Genomic DNA, 14,676 nt, shown 5'->3' on the forward strand with positions numbered 1-14,676 from the left:
AGATTTATTTTAGTTGGGTTACTTAGAATGAACGGCAGTTCTTATAAGACAGTTTTTGAATTACTGTATGGATCTCAGTTATTAGAGATCTGAATGTATTTGTTTCTTCATGTGGTTTGTGTGGATGTGCTGTCTGGAAACAACTGAGATGAAAGGGTCTTCTAGTCCTCATGCAATGCTGGCTTAGAGTTAGAGGTTGTCATTGTTCTGAAATACTGTGTGGGCACAGAACATACACACGTATGTGTGAAGAGTTATTATTTGTGCATTCTCAATGAAAAAGGGCAGAAGAAGAAAATATTCACAAAAACAGCACATAACTGCTGAACACTAAGCTGGGCACTAAAAAACCCAAAGCATCCCAACTTAAAAGTTTTTGTAATTTTAGCCTTTGGTGTGTGTGTGTGCTGGTTTGAATACAAGCCTTGCCTGGAATCTATCTAAATGTTCCTTGTTCTAGTTTGTTGTTCTGTTCAGTGAAATGAACTGATTGTGAATGAACAACTCAAATGCTGTGAGTACAACCATGTCTATGGACCAGCTTGGCAGAAGAGAAAGTGTCTGTCTGCCTTAGAAACTGGATTGCTACTTTCCACCTTGAATGTTGTTTCTCTGAGTTGATGCTCAGTGTCTCAGCAGAGTTTGTCTAGCTGCTGTCAGTTACACTCCTTTGCATTAAACGAACGTGAAACTGTTGTAAAAGAAAGTCCAACATTGTATGTGTATAGCATACGTCTCACCTCTTTGTTGCTTTCAAATGTTGGCTCTATGTTGTCCATGGATTTGTCAAAAATGTGCAAAATTCCATTGGAAGCAATAATATTGCCCTGCAAAAGTTTTCCTTTCCTCCTTCCCCCCTGGATTCTAATTCTTAGCTGATTATCCTGAAAGAAGACAGGCAGTGAGTAGTGAGCTCTTTATCATGGAATGACAACAGGCAGAGCATGCATGTTGAATAATATCTAACAGCTGCTTCCATCGCCAACATCTGGGCCATTTAAATCTGGGGAGGCTAAAGGTTGCTTCCAATGCCTATCAAGGAAATGGAAAAAAATCCTTTGAATTTGGATTGAGACCTTGTTATTTTGTTTCAGAACAGCAAAGTTTGGAAGAGAAGCAGGTATGGGGGAGTGACCTGGGAGCAGCATACCTGAGAGAGCTCTGATGACTGCTACTAATAAAAATCTGGCAGGAAATGATTTAAAATGTGATTGCAGTGAATGGGTCAACTCCCATAATCTTAAGGGACTACAAACCATTTCCTTATATTATATGTATATTTAAAACAACAAGATGTTGCTGATTGTGCACTGTTCTGAAGCCTGCAGGAAGCTAGCATGCCTCAGACAGCAATGATATTTTCCTGTTACAAATGGAATGTGTGCTCATTAAAGAAATACAATAGATCTATTTTCTCAGATGCCACTGATTTACTAGAAAACATGAGAAGTACTTTATTTCAGCTCTTACACAGGCTCAAGTCATTAAAAGACATTTACTGGACCAAGAAGAATAGCTCTTGAAAAATCTAATAAAATCTGTTATAACAGCTGTAGAGAATACATTTTTGAAAACGTGGCATCAGACTGCCCTAATGTTTGCTAACATCAAATAGACAGGGTTGTGATGAACTTCACCCCACATTTTTCATGATAAATTGCCATGTGAATTTTATTTATGTTGAAGACTTCTATTTCCTGCATTGTTCAAAGGATGTCCAGGCTGATACTCAGTGGAAGATGGGATCTGCAATGCAGTCAGTGCTTGCTCTGTGTGAGCTGAACACAGTGTTTCCAGCATAAGCTCTGGGCTTTTACCTCCCCACACCACCTCACAGTTTTTGTGCTCTTTTAATGCACCCTCTAGCTCTGTTGGCTATGTCTGCAGATTTAAGATGACTTAAGATGAGCTGTGTTAACTCTACATTTTAGAGCTGTGGTTACTCAGCAATGATGCAGTTATAAAAGTAACTTTTGTTTTCACTGATTTTGTTGCCAGTGAGGTTTTAAGTTTCTGCAGCCTGATGCCTCACAGAGGAAAGACATTTTATACTGCTTGTTGAATTAAAACCATGAAGTAGTATCCTTGCTGATGTAGGCTGGAAGGTCACTTACCTTTTCTCCCCTTGATATCTCTCCTGACTTGCCAGTTAAAGTATATATTACATTAGTATTATTCAAGCTACTGGTATCCAGTTGACCAGCAATTATATGGAGTTTCACAAAGTACTGTGCTTTCAGTTTATTACTCAGAAGGTCCTTTATCTAGAAAAACAAAAAAAGAAAGATTTATTTTAATACAGGCTTCATCTAAAAAAAATAAATCATAGTGAATGCTTTTTTCTATGTTAAGCTTTTGGAAATGAGGCCACATTCAAAACAAAACAAAAACACAAACAAAAATACACCACCAAACCACCCTGCCAGTAAAAGCGTTTTTTTTTTTTTAATCACTCTTATATAAAGGATCACTTTTAGGTCTTTCTGATGAAAATTCAGCTCTTAATTCAAGTGAAAAACCCTCAAGCATACACGTGGGAGAATCCAAAGTTTACTTAAAACATGACTGCATTCTACCCTGATTCACCAAACTATTTTGCTTTTATTTCAAACAGTAAAAAGACAGTCTCTGGTCTCTAGACTTAAATGGTATGCCAAAAGTGTACTAGAGCAAAAAGTTCTGAATCTGTTGAATCAAAGTGCTTTCAATGCAGATTAAATTTCTGAAGAAGCTATATCTCTCTCATTCAAAACCCTAGTTGTTTACTTACATTGGTACCTTTGAGTCCCCTGTTTGTTGGTACAAGCACGGTAAATGGTCCCAGGTTACTCAGTGGCCATTCATAGACATTTTCTTATAAGGAGAGGAGAAAAAAAGATAATTGAGTATTTAAAAGCTCGTTAAAGGAAGGGACTCTATAGTCTGTGTGAGGTATGCAAGGGCAGAACAAGCAAGTATAGTATCTGTGATTACGAAATGTTAATTTAAGATTCTAGAAGATGAATTGTTGAAAGACAGTGGAATGTTAAATCCAGGTGCTGCTGCGTATTAAACCCAGGATGAGGCAAAATACTCAGAATGCTTTTAGTACCCTGGATTCCATGGCATGCAAGCCAGGGTGATGGCCACGAAAACAGCACTGCTTTAGAGCTGTGCTTTTGCAGGGAAATGTCTTCCTGATTTAAATCAATTCAGGCTTCATGGGGTGAGGGATATGCGGTTGACAACCTGCTGGTAATGCAAATATCAGCAAACACATAGCTGGTAATAAAAGCTGATGTACTGCAAGTTAATTAGAGTTTGCTTGCTACCCAGATGGTATTTCCATTTCCAAGACAGCCATAGAAGACTATTGAGTCTGTAGCTGAAGCCATTAAATATTTCTAATAATCAGTTCTTTTCCCAGAGTTTTAAAATTAGAAGTGAAAAAAAAGCATCTTTATAGTCATTATGGGTATGTTGTACCACAGAATATATCTTAAAATTAATACATTGTCTGGACTATTCTGCTTTATATTCTTAGTTTTTGAAAGACATTAATGTGGAGTGAATGTACTGTAAAATAACCTATGCAGTTAATGTGTCTTTATAGCTGCTGACTGGTGAATCATATGGCACATATAAGTCCAAAATTTAACCAAATAACATAACATTTGGATTGTTGTTGACAAATGGTAGCACTCAGCATGCCACGCACTTTTCAGACAGAAGGAGAAACACAGAAAAATTTCAACTTAGCTCTCAGTGCTGAGGCAATGTATACCTGTTTTCAGTGCTGAATGTGACGGCAATTGCCAGGTTTTGTCCTTGGTCAGCTATGTAGGATTCTTACTCTATTCTGGTTGGTAATCGAGGGCCTTTTTTCTTAGTTGCTGGGCTCAGTGAGAAGAACCAAGCAAATTATATTAAACAGGAGGGATTTTTTCATATTTGTAAATCTAATTCAAAAATCCACCTTGATTCTAGCAGTGTTTGTTCATGGCTTAAATTTTTGACATTGCAACAGAAGGTGGTAAAGATAGTTACGTTCTATTCACAAGGTGGCTGCAATAAATGCTAAAGGCTGCACTCATTTCTTTGGACACCTCAGATTTTTTGGTTTTGTGCCACAATTTCAAACAGATATGAACATCTTTGAGGAGGGTGACTCATCTAGCTAGCTAAAAGAATCCTTTAATTTTTTTTATACCTTTTTGCCATTTTATTTGCCTTTCATTTCCCAAGAAAAGTTCTGTGTACAAATGCACGTTTTCTAAAATCTTTGTCCTGTCATCAGAAATTCCTTCTGCTGCCACCATCCTTCCTATTTAGTGCTTTCTGGGATGTGTCCTTCTGCTGCTCTCCTGTTGCATTTTCAAACCTCATAAATACCAAGGATTTGCAGCTCATCCGATTATAGGATTGCATTTGTCTCGAATAATAAAATTCAGCTACAGAGCAAGTATTTGGATCTGCATTGGAAATGGACTTACATTATGATCTAATTTAAGTAGTTAACACCTTTCCTCCCATTTCTCAAATTTCATCATTTTTATCTGATACATTATCACTGATCTGTGCAATTAGATGATATGTAGGATAATGACAGCTGCCTTGCTGGCTTTGAATATTATGGCATGATGGATATAAATTTATTAATAGATAGTGTGGGATAATACGAGTTGGTATTTAAATACCCAAATGTGCTAAAGCGTGGCTGAAGAATTAGCTTCTCCATGCCTTACTATGTTACTAAAATACTTTCCTAAAACAAGGGTAATGGAGAAGGTCAAATTTATGTTGGAAAATGCCAATGCACTGAGTTTGAAACACTCCTTTGGGGGGATTGTGGTTTAGCAGGATTTTGTCAAACACAGAGTTTCTGATGGAGAAATGATTGCTCTGCAGCTGGCAGTCCTATCCTACAGCTCTGCAGGACATTTCAGATGCTTTGGTGGTGGACATATCATCCATGAGCCCTAATGGGCTCCACCTATCTCTGCAGACAACTTAGAAACCTGGAGACCCCTGTCCCCCAGCTGTGGTCAATGTGTTCTGGTGGGGATCAGAAAGGAGGTCCTGAGGGTGATGGCAGCTATGGATGGCAATGGTCTCTTCCCCTCTCCTCTCTCCTCTTTCCTGGTGAAAGCAATGCCACTGCTGATGGCTGGGGACTGGAAAAGAAAGACCCAGCTGGTAACTGTGATATTTTGGTGGGTTTCCATGCTTTCTTCTGTATCAAATATCAGTTATCCAAAGCAATGGGGCTAGGGATGGAGAGGTTTATCCTCCTGTGAGGCAAAACCCACTGGTCATACCAAATCATGTGTGAGGGATCATGGGACCATATTTATCACTTATGCTTGGAAATTTCTAGAGGTTGCTTAACATGGTGAGCAAAGGCAGCTTTAAGTGTCCAGAGGAAGTCTGTGGTGAGCGGTGTGCACTGTTTTGTGCCTTTGGTGGCATGATCCTGCTGCCAGGGACGTGGTGAGGAAGACAGGGCAGGAGGTGACTGTGTGCTCACTTACCCATGAGCGACAAGGCGGATGTCAGCTTGCCTTGCCACCGTCCTCCCACTTCGGTGTTCAGGTCTTGGAGGCGCTCCATGATGCTTCCGTAGCACACAAACCCGTTCCCCACAAAGCCCCTCTGGCACGTACACCTGCGAAGGGATTGCCGCTTTAGCTGTGTGTTGATGCACTGTGGGGTCAGTAAGGCTCTAGCTAAGCATGCTCCAGGTGTTATTAACTACTTTTCTGAAGGCTTATTCAGGAACAATAATGCATTTTAATTTTGCATCTTTCCTTCAGCATGCTGTAAGGTAACAGTTGGTGGTAGGATGGTGTATGCATTTTGTCATTTAATGGATAATGATATTAATTTGATTATCACTTGGCTAGCTGTAAATTTTCCTTTCTCCTGTAGCCACTTCTGTGGCTTATATTAAGTCTCAACTCTGCAGTGTGATGAATGTGAAACTGCATCACTTTGCAGCAAAAGTGCCCTTAAATCCCTGTTGTTTTAAAAAATTATAGCTGTGTGAGCAGTGGCTCAGTAAGTTACCTTTGCAGGTGTGTAGGGAAGTGTGATGACCACTTGCCTGACATGATGTCCTGTCAGCTGGGCAGTGGCGTGTTAGTGGTGTCTGTCTTGTAGGGCCTCTTTGACAGGGGGCTCTGGCTACGTGATCCCCTTGGCCATGGTGCAGCGTGTGGCCTGCCATCCCTTTTGGGGTTCCTGAACATGGTGGTCACTGGAGCCCAGCAAGCCACGGAGCCTGCCTGCTCATGGGCAAGGAGAGGCTGTGGTGGAACGGTGTGAGTTGTCACCCCCACAGCAGTAGGGAGGTGATGTAAAGCCTTAAGCCTCCAGTCAGTACTGGTGACTTGACAGGAGTAATGGTGGTTACGCATAAAGGGAGTGGTAGCAGCTCATTGATCCTTGTGGTAGATGTATGCACCTGTCTGGTAGAAAAGGCACCCAGAGGTGTCAGTCCTTTCAATAAAGCAAAGTGGTTGAGTGTGTTATGATGCCTTTTAAGTAACACAACCCTTTTGGCAACGACACTGGTATTTTAACGTTATCTTTCTTCTGAAGCTGCAGAAGCATGAAACCTCATGCTTTTTCAGACGTATACTTTGTGCTGCTGCTATGTCTGTACTGGCAACAGCATGTCAGCTGTGACACCCTGGCTGTCCCATGGTGATGCCAGCCTGTGAGTGGTCTCAGTGATGCATGGTAGGCCCAGTCCTATGTACTTCCAGGGCAGCTTTGGGCTGTGGTGCCCAGACGAGTGATGGGCAAAACCTTGAGAAGGGCTCAACAGCCTTGCTGCCTGGAGGTGGGCTGTGTTTAAGGTAATGTCTTGCAGCCAAGGCAAAATCTAAAGGAAATTTATGGAAAAGCAACCATTAGTGTCAATCTGATGTTTTCCGTCTCCTAAGGGAGGAAACAGGCCTCATGAAAATTGGACCTTAAAGCCATGAAAGACTCATTGTTCAAAGAGAGGTGGGGAAGAAATTGTTGGTTGTTGACAGGGCGACATGTGCTTGTATTAGGTGCTGATGGGTACAAGTGGTTGTGATTTTCAACAAGCAACTGAATTGCATGTGCCTCGACCTTGTGTCAGCCTGACTATGGACAAGGAGAGGTGGTTAGTACTTTCTGAAAATCTGGGCTCTTTAAGCCTGCCTCAAATTGAGCAGCTATCAACACCTGCAGTTTTTGCCAGTCAGCAATTTCTGTTGCACCCTTCAGAAATGCTGCACCTAGGGGATGAGCTGGAAGTGTCAGCTCTGTGATTTACTCATCTCCAGTGCTAAAATTAAAGCAGGCACTTGTCAACATGTAGCATGCACAGAAAGAAATTCTAACTATATTTAGGAGGCTAAATAACTATATTTGGTTAAACAACTGTGTTGCCAAACGTTGGCTTTTAATAATGCTTTTCCTAATCAAGTCTCCAGCATGTTCAGTATTTATGTAAGCCCTATCCATAATGACACATTTATGTGGACTTTTTTATTATTATTATTTTTAGTATCATTAGATATCAAACATTATTCCACACAACTGAAAAATCTCCTTTATATAAATAATGACCTAATCATTTCCATGTGCTGGCTGTTACATACACAGATTTGCCAATCACACCCCGCAGAAATATCAACCTGATGCCAAGTTAACTCCTGTTTGCTATGTTAGTTATCTCATGTCTGGATGGAAAGTGTCTTTACCATAGCTATTTTCTTGATGATAGCAATCTTATTCTAAAATCTCCACAGTCCCTGCAATCTGATGGGGTTGCATATAGACTCGGGGATATAAGCTAGGATTTTGACCAAGAGGCTCAAACTTTGATTCTTTCTGGTCCTGGGTAAAAATAGGAGCCTAGAAGCATTGTAAATTGTTAGAATGCAAGTTGGATGGTGAGCCACCTCCTTTTTAAGGGGATCTCTTGGGTAGAGGGCAAGCCTGGAGCCTTGATGAAGGGTTTGGGGCTGGGAGGTAGAAGCAATTCCTCCTTGGGGGCTGACCCTTTTCTTTTGTGGTGGTGGAGACTGATGGGATAAATATCACTGTACTGATGTATGTAGCCCCCTTTGCTTCTGAGTGGAGAAGGAAAACCTGAGGCCTTAAAGAAGCTGAGGAACACTTTAGTAGAAAAAAGAAACCACCTTTGAAATATTGAACAAATTAGATCAAGGTTTCAAAATAAATCTCTCTTTTTCAGCAAACAACCATAAAAGAAGAGAGAGGTTAAACACTAAATTTTTGGCTATCACTTCCAGGGGTACAATGAACTGCAGAAATTCCTAGTCAGTTTGAAATTAATTTTCTGAGGAAAATACTGCTTATAACAGAGTATGAATCCAGTAACATGGTTTGGATTTGGCTGCCAAAAGAAAGCATTTAGCAATTACAGAGTAGCACTTATTGCATGGGCTTGAAGCCTTCAATCTGACCACCATCTCACCCTCTCCAGTGCAGTAATTTACTCTGTGTGGTTGGGATAAGGAAGGATCAGCTAGGTAGCTGTCTGCATCGATTTTGTCTTAGTTTGCCTGGAGGGTCTGGTTTACAACTCATACTGCGTATGGCCGGACAGGTTTTGCTTTGAATGCATTGTGTACTATAAGGGCTGGGTGCCTCTGAAGAGGAACAGCTTTATAAAAAAATCTTGCTGGACTGCTTAAACTGAGTTGTTTGTTCTCGTGATACGATGCATGGACAGCATAGGAAAAAGACTGGGGAGCTGCCGCGACTTCAGCTTACCTAAGAAGGGGAGCAGAATTATATCTTTCTGGAAAAACAGATGCTCAGCTTTCTGTCTCTATTTACTTTAATCTATTAAAAAAGAGGGTTTGCCTTATGAAGCTATGAATTTCTACACTGAAGACAGAGTCAGAGTAAAAATAAGAGTGGAATTAGAAAATAAAATAATGGGAGATTAGCTGAGGGAAAGCCAGTTCTGCTTAGAAAGCAGAGAGATTGCAGTCAAACATTCAATGTAATTCTGCATCAGCTGAAGCTTCATAGCTTCTGGGCAAGGCTATTTACTGGCTGAAGCAGTGCTATAGAAAGTGTCAGCACTCATTCAGAAACATTCAGAAAAGATCTATTTGGGAGCAGAAACAGAGATGATCTTGATTTTCCAAGAGGTTTCTGTGTTATGTTAATAAACTCTAAACATCTGTCTTTTCTACATGTTTATGTAAGTACAAATAATTTGATTCTGGAGAAAGCAGAAGCAACAATATGTGGGAAGCTAACAGTCTTTTTAAAATTAAAATAAATGGAAGGGAAGAAACATGGGTTTGTGGACTCTGTTACAGCTCTTTGTTTTAGAAGTTTAAAAACCAAGCAAACAAAAAACCGCAAAAGCATATCTACACAATCCCCCCTCCCTAACCCCAAATGCATTTAAAATCTGGGCTGCAGCCAAAATACTTTTACATGTATCAGAAACAATTTACTGTGTCCACATCCACCAATTAATTATTTTCTTTGCAAATTTCCTCTTGTGTAAATGGATTCACCTTAACTGGAAATTATTCAGTACAGCCAAATAGATAGGAGTGGGATTCAAATCACATTAAAACTTTCTTCTGTGTTTATTTTTTTCTGTTAAAGGTCATGAAATGAATGACATGCAAGGCATTTGTTTGCTTTTTTCAGTAACAAGTCATAAATTTGCACTGTCATAAATTTTAACATTTCCCATTTTAAAATTTAAAAAACAAAACAAAACAAACACCACCACCACCAACATAGCGGTTGAAAATTAAGTTGCAACAGTGAAACAGTGATGCATTAGGAAGAAAAGGTGCTGATTTGTGTGCTGTGGAATTTGTTTTTAATCTTTCAACTCACAAAAATTAGCATTTTGGTCTTGATTTCACATTGAAATACTTTTCAATCTTTAAAGTTTTATACCTGGCTCTGCTGGTGTGCTGCAGCAGCCAAGTGTACTTCTGAGCAGTACAATATGCTGCAGAAATAAACCAGGGGATATTCTAGAGAAATTTGTTGGAAATGCACGATAGCTTACACAAAAGCAATGTTAATTTTTAATTGTAAGAAAAAGCTCAATAATGAAGCAAGCACTGGCAATAAGAATGCTCTCCCATGTGAACACTTGCTGTCTGTAAATCTATAAAATAAATAATTTGTTCCCCAGCTTACAGCTGATGGCCTATCTTCTCTTTCAAATTCTAGTTCTCAGCTCCCAAAATCTAACACTTCTGGGACACCTCTGTAGGCTCAGTACTAGCTGTCACTGGCCTATAAAAACATGTAATTCCAGTTTCTTGTTTTAATATAGCATTGCTAAGTCCAGTGTTAAAGCCAACTTTCCTCCTAACATCTGCTTAGCAAATTTCTTTACAGGAAAACAAATTCTGACAGAAGTTGCGCAGCTTCCCACATGCTTTGAGGAATCTGCGAAGGCGGGTGTTGCTTTCACAGCATGGGGAACAGATGCCCTGGTTGTATCTGCATTAGTATACTAAAAAGGGCCAGAGCTCCAGTGCTGTCCTGGGATAATTAATGCTGATTAATTTTCAGCATGCTGCCTGGCATGGTTCTGGCGCACACAACGTTTTCCCAGGCAATGCCCAAGCACAGCTGAAGGGATAGCATGTGCCAGGGACCTCTGCCAAGAGGCAGTTACTCTTCTTTGGGGGAGGAAGAGTATTTAGCTGTGAGTCAGACCATGCTGCTTGTCCTTAGGAACAGAAAAAAGGTCTTGGCCCTTATTTACTAATGTAGAAATGACCTCTGAGAGCTAATAAAAATAAAACTTAATAGGCATTAGTGATTGGACTGATGAAATTAAGCATGTCCTAACCGGTTCACTCTAACCCCATTAAATCTCATAATTCGTCCCTGATAATGAAACTATTAATGATAACTTCAGCAGGCTTTCATCCACTGGATTTATTTTAACTGCATGCTTACTGCAGGAGGAGGGAGAAACTGGGTGAAAGCTTTAAAAAGCAAAAAGACTTACGTGATTTGTCCTGGTGCAACCATTGAACATTTAGCTTTTTTGTGGCAGGTGTTATTTGTTTCACAAATGTCTATCATGCTGCATCCTTTCCCAGGTACAAAGTTTGTATAATGCTCCTTGCATTCACAGTGGGACTACATCAGAGGGATGGAAGAGGAGAGAGAAAAATCAGACATGCACAAACTGTAGGTTTCAGCATACTTTCTGCTACTAGGTTTTAAAAAAATGGAGAACTTTCAAAGCCTTAGTTAATCACCTGGTGAGTTCAGTTGCAAGTATAAAGCTTATCCCTATTTATCGAACTCCCTTTGAGGCTTTATCTACTCCAGAAAACTACTGACACTCAGTTAAAGCCCTTTAGATTCAATTCTGTGACCAGAGAACATTTAAAAATCAGTGTGGATAGGTTAAAGCCTCTGCTCCCACAGCCCTCAGCCTCTCAAAAGAAGTGCCAAAGCACATTATTTACTGGTGAGGCGTATCAGCAGTACACACCAGCCCGTGTGTGCCAGCCACGTGCAGCTTGCTGAAAAACCCCCAAGTGGGGAAACTTACATGACCATGAGCTTCAGGACAACCCTGGGTAACTGACTCCCTTTTCTGCTCCTCAGGGTGTCCAGGCAAGACAGGCATGGTCTTTAGAAGTTTTGCTTTCTCAGTGTCAGAAGTACAACACAGAAACTTGAGCCAGTTCCTGACAGCATGAATAATATGCAGTCTTTACATGGTGCCATTCATCAGTAGTTCTTAAAGACCCAAGTTATGCTAACTTTATGTGTTTAGCTGCAGCATCTGTGTAAGGACCCTACTGGTCCTTGCAGTCACAGAAATTTAACTCTGAGAAGCTTCATTTCAGTGCCTCCATTTAGAGGAGACAAATTTGAGCCAAAACATTCCATAAAAAAGACCACACTAATGTCATTCCCATCTTCAGAAGGAAACACACTAGCATGTGTAAATAGAGAAAGAAATGGGGTCCCTCCTGGCCACCTGCAGGGCTTATGCCAAAGCTAGGAGTAGATCTTGGCCTCCCTGAGGCCTGTGCCTGTACCCTCACGGCGTCTTTCTGGAGACAAAGCAATTTCTTTTCCTGGGCAGTTGACAAACGAAACATCTGGAGCACAAGTTCAATACTAACCTTTCCTGGTCCATCATATATGCAAATGGTAGACTGTGCAGGGCAGTTCCCGTATATTGCTTGGCATGGGTCAATGGGTAAGCAGACTTCACCATCCCCTTTGTATCCTTCTTGACAGGTACATTTGTGATGATTTGGTCCAAGGTAAATGCAGTTGGCATTAGGATCACAGACCTTTTTGGAGCATGGGTTGATAGCTTGAAGAAAAAAAAAAAAGTAAAAGAATTATTGCCCACCACTCTAAAACTGAAGACAAGGATTTGCTCAAGCATCTCTATGTCAAACAAAGGCTGGGTAGACTAAACTTCTCATAACAGCCAAGTCTGAAGTATCGTGGCGACATAAAGACAGAAAGGAGGAATGTGTTTATACTAACCTACTAACATAGCAACTGTTTGCTTTTGTACAGAAATGATCTCTTAACTTGGCAAATTATGTTATAAACAGATTAAAAGATATAATGTGCTCGTTAAAATATTACAACTATTTTCCTGTTCTGTGGTGGATTTTAACTACAGTACGTCAGGTATGTGATATGAAGTCAGTAAAGGCTTTAAGTGTGTGCTAGATCAGTTGGAAACTATTTTTCAATACAATAGGTCTGCTGTTTTCTTTCCGGTAATTAAACAATATAATGTCAACCATTCAGCTGTATGGAAAACTGGCCAGCAAGTTCTTTAGTTGTGTCTTCCACACTGTTGTAGGTTTAGGACTGGACTGGAAGCTCACTGTTTATTTCCAGGAGCTGTTTTTTTTTTCCAAGGCAATGGCATTGTTTGTCCTTGTTCATAATCCAGCAGTGCTTGGAGAACTTTACACACCTTTGTGTCCAGTTTAGGACATAGTCAAGCACATCTTGCAGCTGGAAGGGTGGTACTCACCGTCTTCCCTTCTCCTTGTCCCTTTTGTACCCCTCAGCTGGGACTGAGAGAGTTGGCAATGCTCAGCTTCACTCTCTCAAGCCTTCTCTTTTGTTCCAGTGCAGAATCACACGTGCACACATTTGTATGCTCAAACTGACCATGAACAATGCCACCTCCTAGCTGAGTTGGGGCAGTCACTGCTATCCTCTGTTACGTACTTAGTTGTGCTGGAGCTGCTTGTCCTCTGCTTACCAGCCAGTCAAAAGTAAAACATACTGGCTTAAGCCAAAGGTGACCCCAGTAGCAAAGGACAGTAGGTAGGGCAGAGGAGCAACATTCATGTGGGCTTACTCAAGAGGTAAGGATGCTAGCATCCTTCTCTGCTGGTTGCTTGTCTATGTTGCCTACTAGTAGAACCTTGCATTCCCTGACGAGTCACTTTCTGATGTCCTGCTCTTGGATGGTGGTCAAGTCTACTCAGAGAGGACTACTACACAGGACCAAGAGATGCCACAGTTAGGACCAAGAGATCCCAAGAGGTGACACAGTATCCATGCGAAAGAACTTCTTCACGATGAGGGTGACGGAGCACTGGAACAGGCTGCCCAGGGAGGTTGTGGAGTCTCCTTCTCTTGAGATATTCAAGGCCTGTCTGGATGCCTACCTGGGCAACCTGCTCTAGGGAACCTGCTTTGGCAGGAGGGTTGGACCCAATGATTTCTTGAGGTCCCTTTCAACCCCTACAATTCTGTGATTCTGTGATCCATGCCATGCCATTCAAGGGGGCTTAACAGGTTTATTCTGGTTGTATGTACTGAAGTTTGTCAGCAGTTGGACTGATGTGAATCTGGAGCACTTTTTAGCGTTTAGCTTCATCTGGAAGGAATCTAGCTTGTGCACCTGACACTGCTTTGAGATATAAACCCAAGAACAGTTAAGTCAGGATGATGGTGAGATTTGTTTCAGAAGTGTTTCATATCTGAACTATAATACTAACAATGTTGTTTCCAAAGAACTCAGGGTACGTTAATACTACTCACGTTCACACTGTGTACCGTCCCTGTGGTAGTTGGGCAGACATGTGCATTGCAGTCTTCTGCCATCCTCATCTGAGATGGTGCATCTTGAGTTTGCAGGGCACCGCAAGGCCTCACATTCAGCTATTGCTGAAGGACAAAGGGTGACAGATTAAGCTGTCTGCATACTCCTGTGCCAGGAGACATTGCGTCTTTCAGTATACCAGCTGGAAGTCCACCTGGTCTGGGGACCATCAGTCCCATTGCTATCATCTTTATTCTGGTGATTTAAAGGGTGACAATGGTTATGGGAGTTCATGGGCAGTGTTTGAGGTTCAGTGTATGTCTGATTGCTTAAGTAAGTAACCCAAGACTAATTTTATGGTTGTCCTCACCAATTCTAACTCTATCAGAGCTACTGAATATAACTTATATAGAAAACAGCCTACTTACGCTGATCACAGCTGAGTCCTTGGTATCCAGACAAACAAGTGCATCTTCCATCCCCTGTAATTCCACTGTTGCACACTCCATGGACACAGTTGCAAACTACATGGAGAGATGGATTAGATTCAATGAATAAGGATGGTGTTTGGAAAGACATCATTAGTGGTTACCCATAGTAAATAGTGTCCTGGCCAACAGCTGTTAAATATTACAAAGCAC

The 14,676-nt window shown here is 41.0% G+C and overlaps 1 protein-coding gene across 1 annotated transcript in view; it reads right to left on the reverse strand.

The window, feature by feature from the left end:
• Positions 1 to 14,676, reverse strand: part of STAB2 (stabilin 2) — a 92,054-nt gene that overhangs the window by 63,895 nt on the left and 13,483 nt on the right. The window contains exons 6-13 of the mRNA XM_066997429.1: positions 14,464 to 14,559; positions 14,035 to 14,160; positions 12,132 to 12,328; positions 10,994 to 11,127; positions 5,511 to 5,644; positions 2,771 to 2,853; positions 2,115 to 2,264; positions 741 to 884 (exon numbers count right to left, since the gene is read on the reverse strand). Coding sequence (XP_066853530.1) covers positions 741 to 884; positions 2,115 to 2,264; positions 2,771 to 2,853; positions 5,511 to 5,644; positions 10,994 to 11,127; positions 12,132 to 12,328; positions 14,035 to 14,160; positions 14,464 to 14,559 — 1,064 coding nt within the window. The remainder of the gene's footprint in view (positions 1 to 740; positions 885 to 2,114; positions 2,265 to 2,770; positions 2,854 to 5,510; positions 5,645 to 10,993; positions 11,128 to 12,131; positions 12,329 to 14,034; positions 14,161 to 14,463; positions 14,560 to 14,676) is intronic.

This window comes from Anser cygnoides, chromosome 1 (assembly GCF_040182565.1).
Source record: "Anser cygnoides isolate HZ-2024a breed goose chromosome 1, Taihu_goose_T2T_genome, whole genome shotgun sequence".
Lineage (NCBI taxonomy): Eukaryota > Metazoa > Chordata > Aves > Anseriformes > Anatidae > Anser > Anser cygnoides.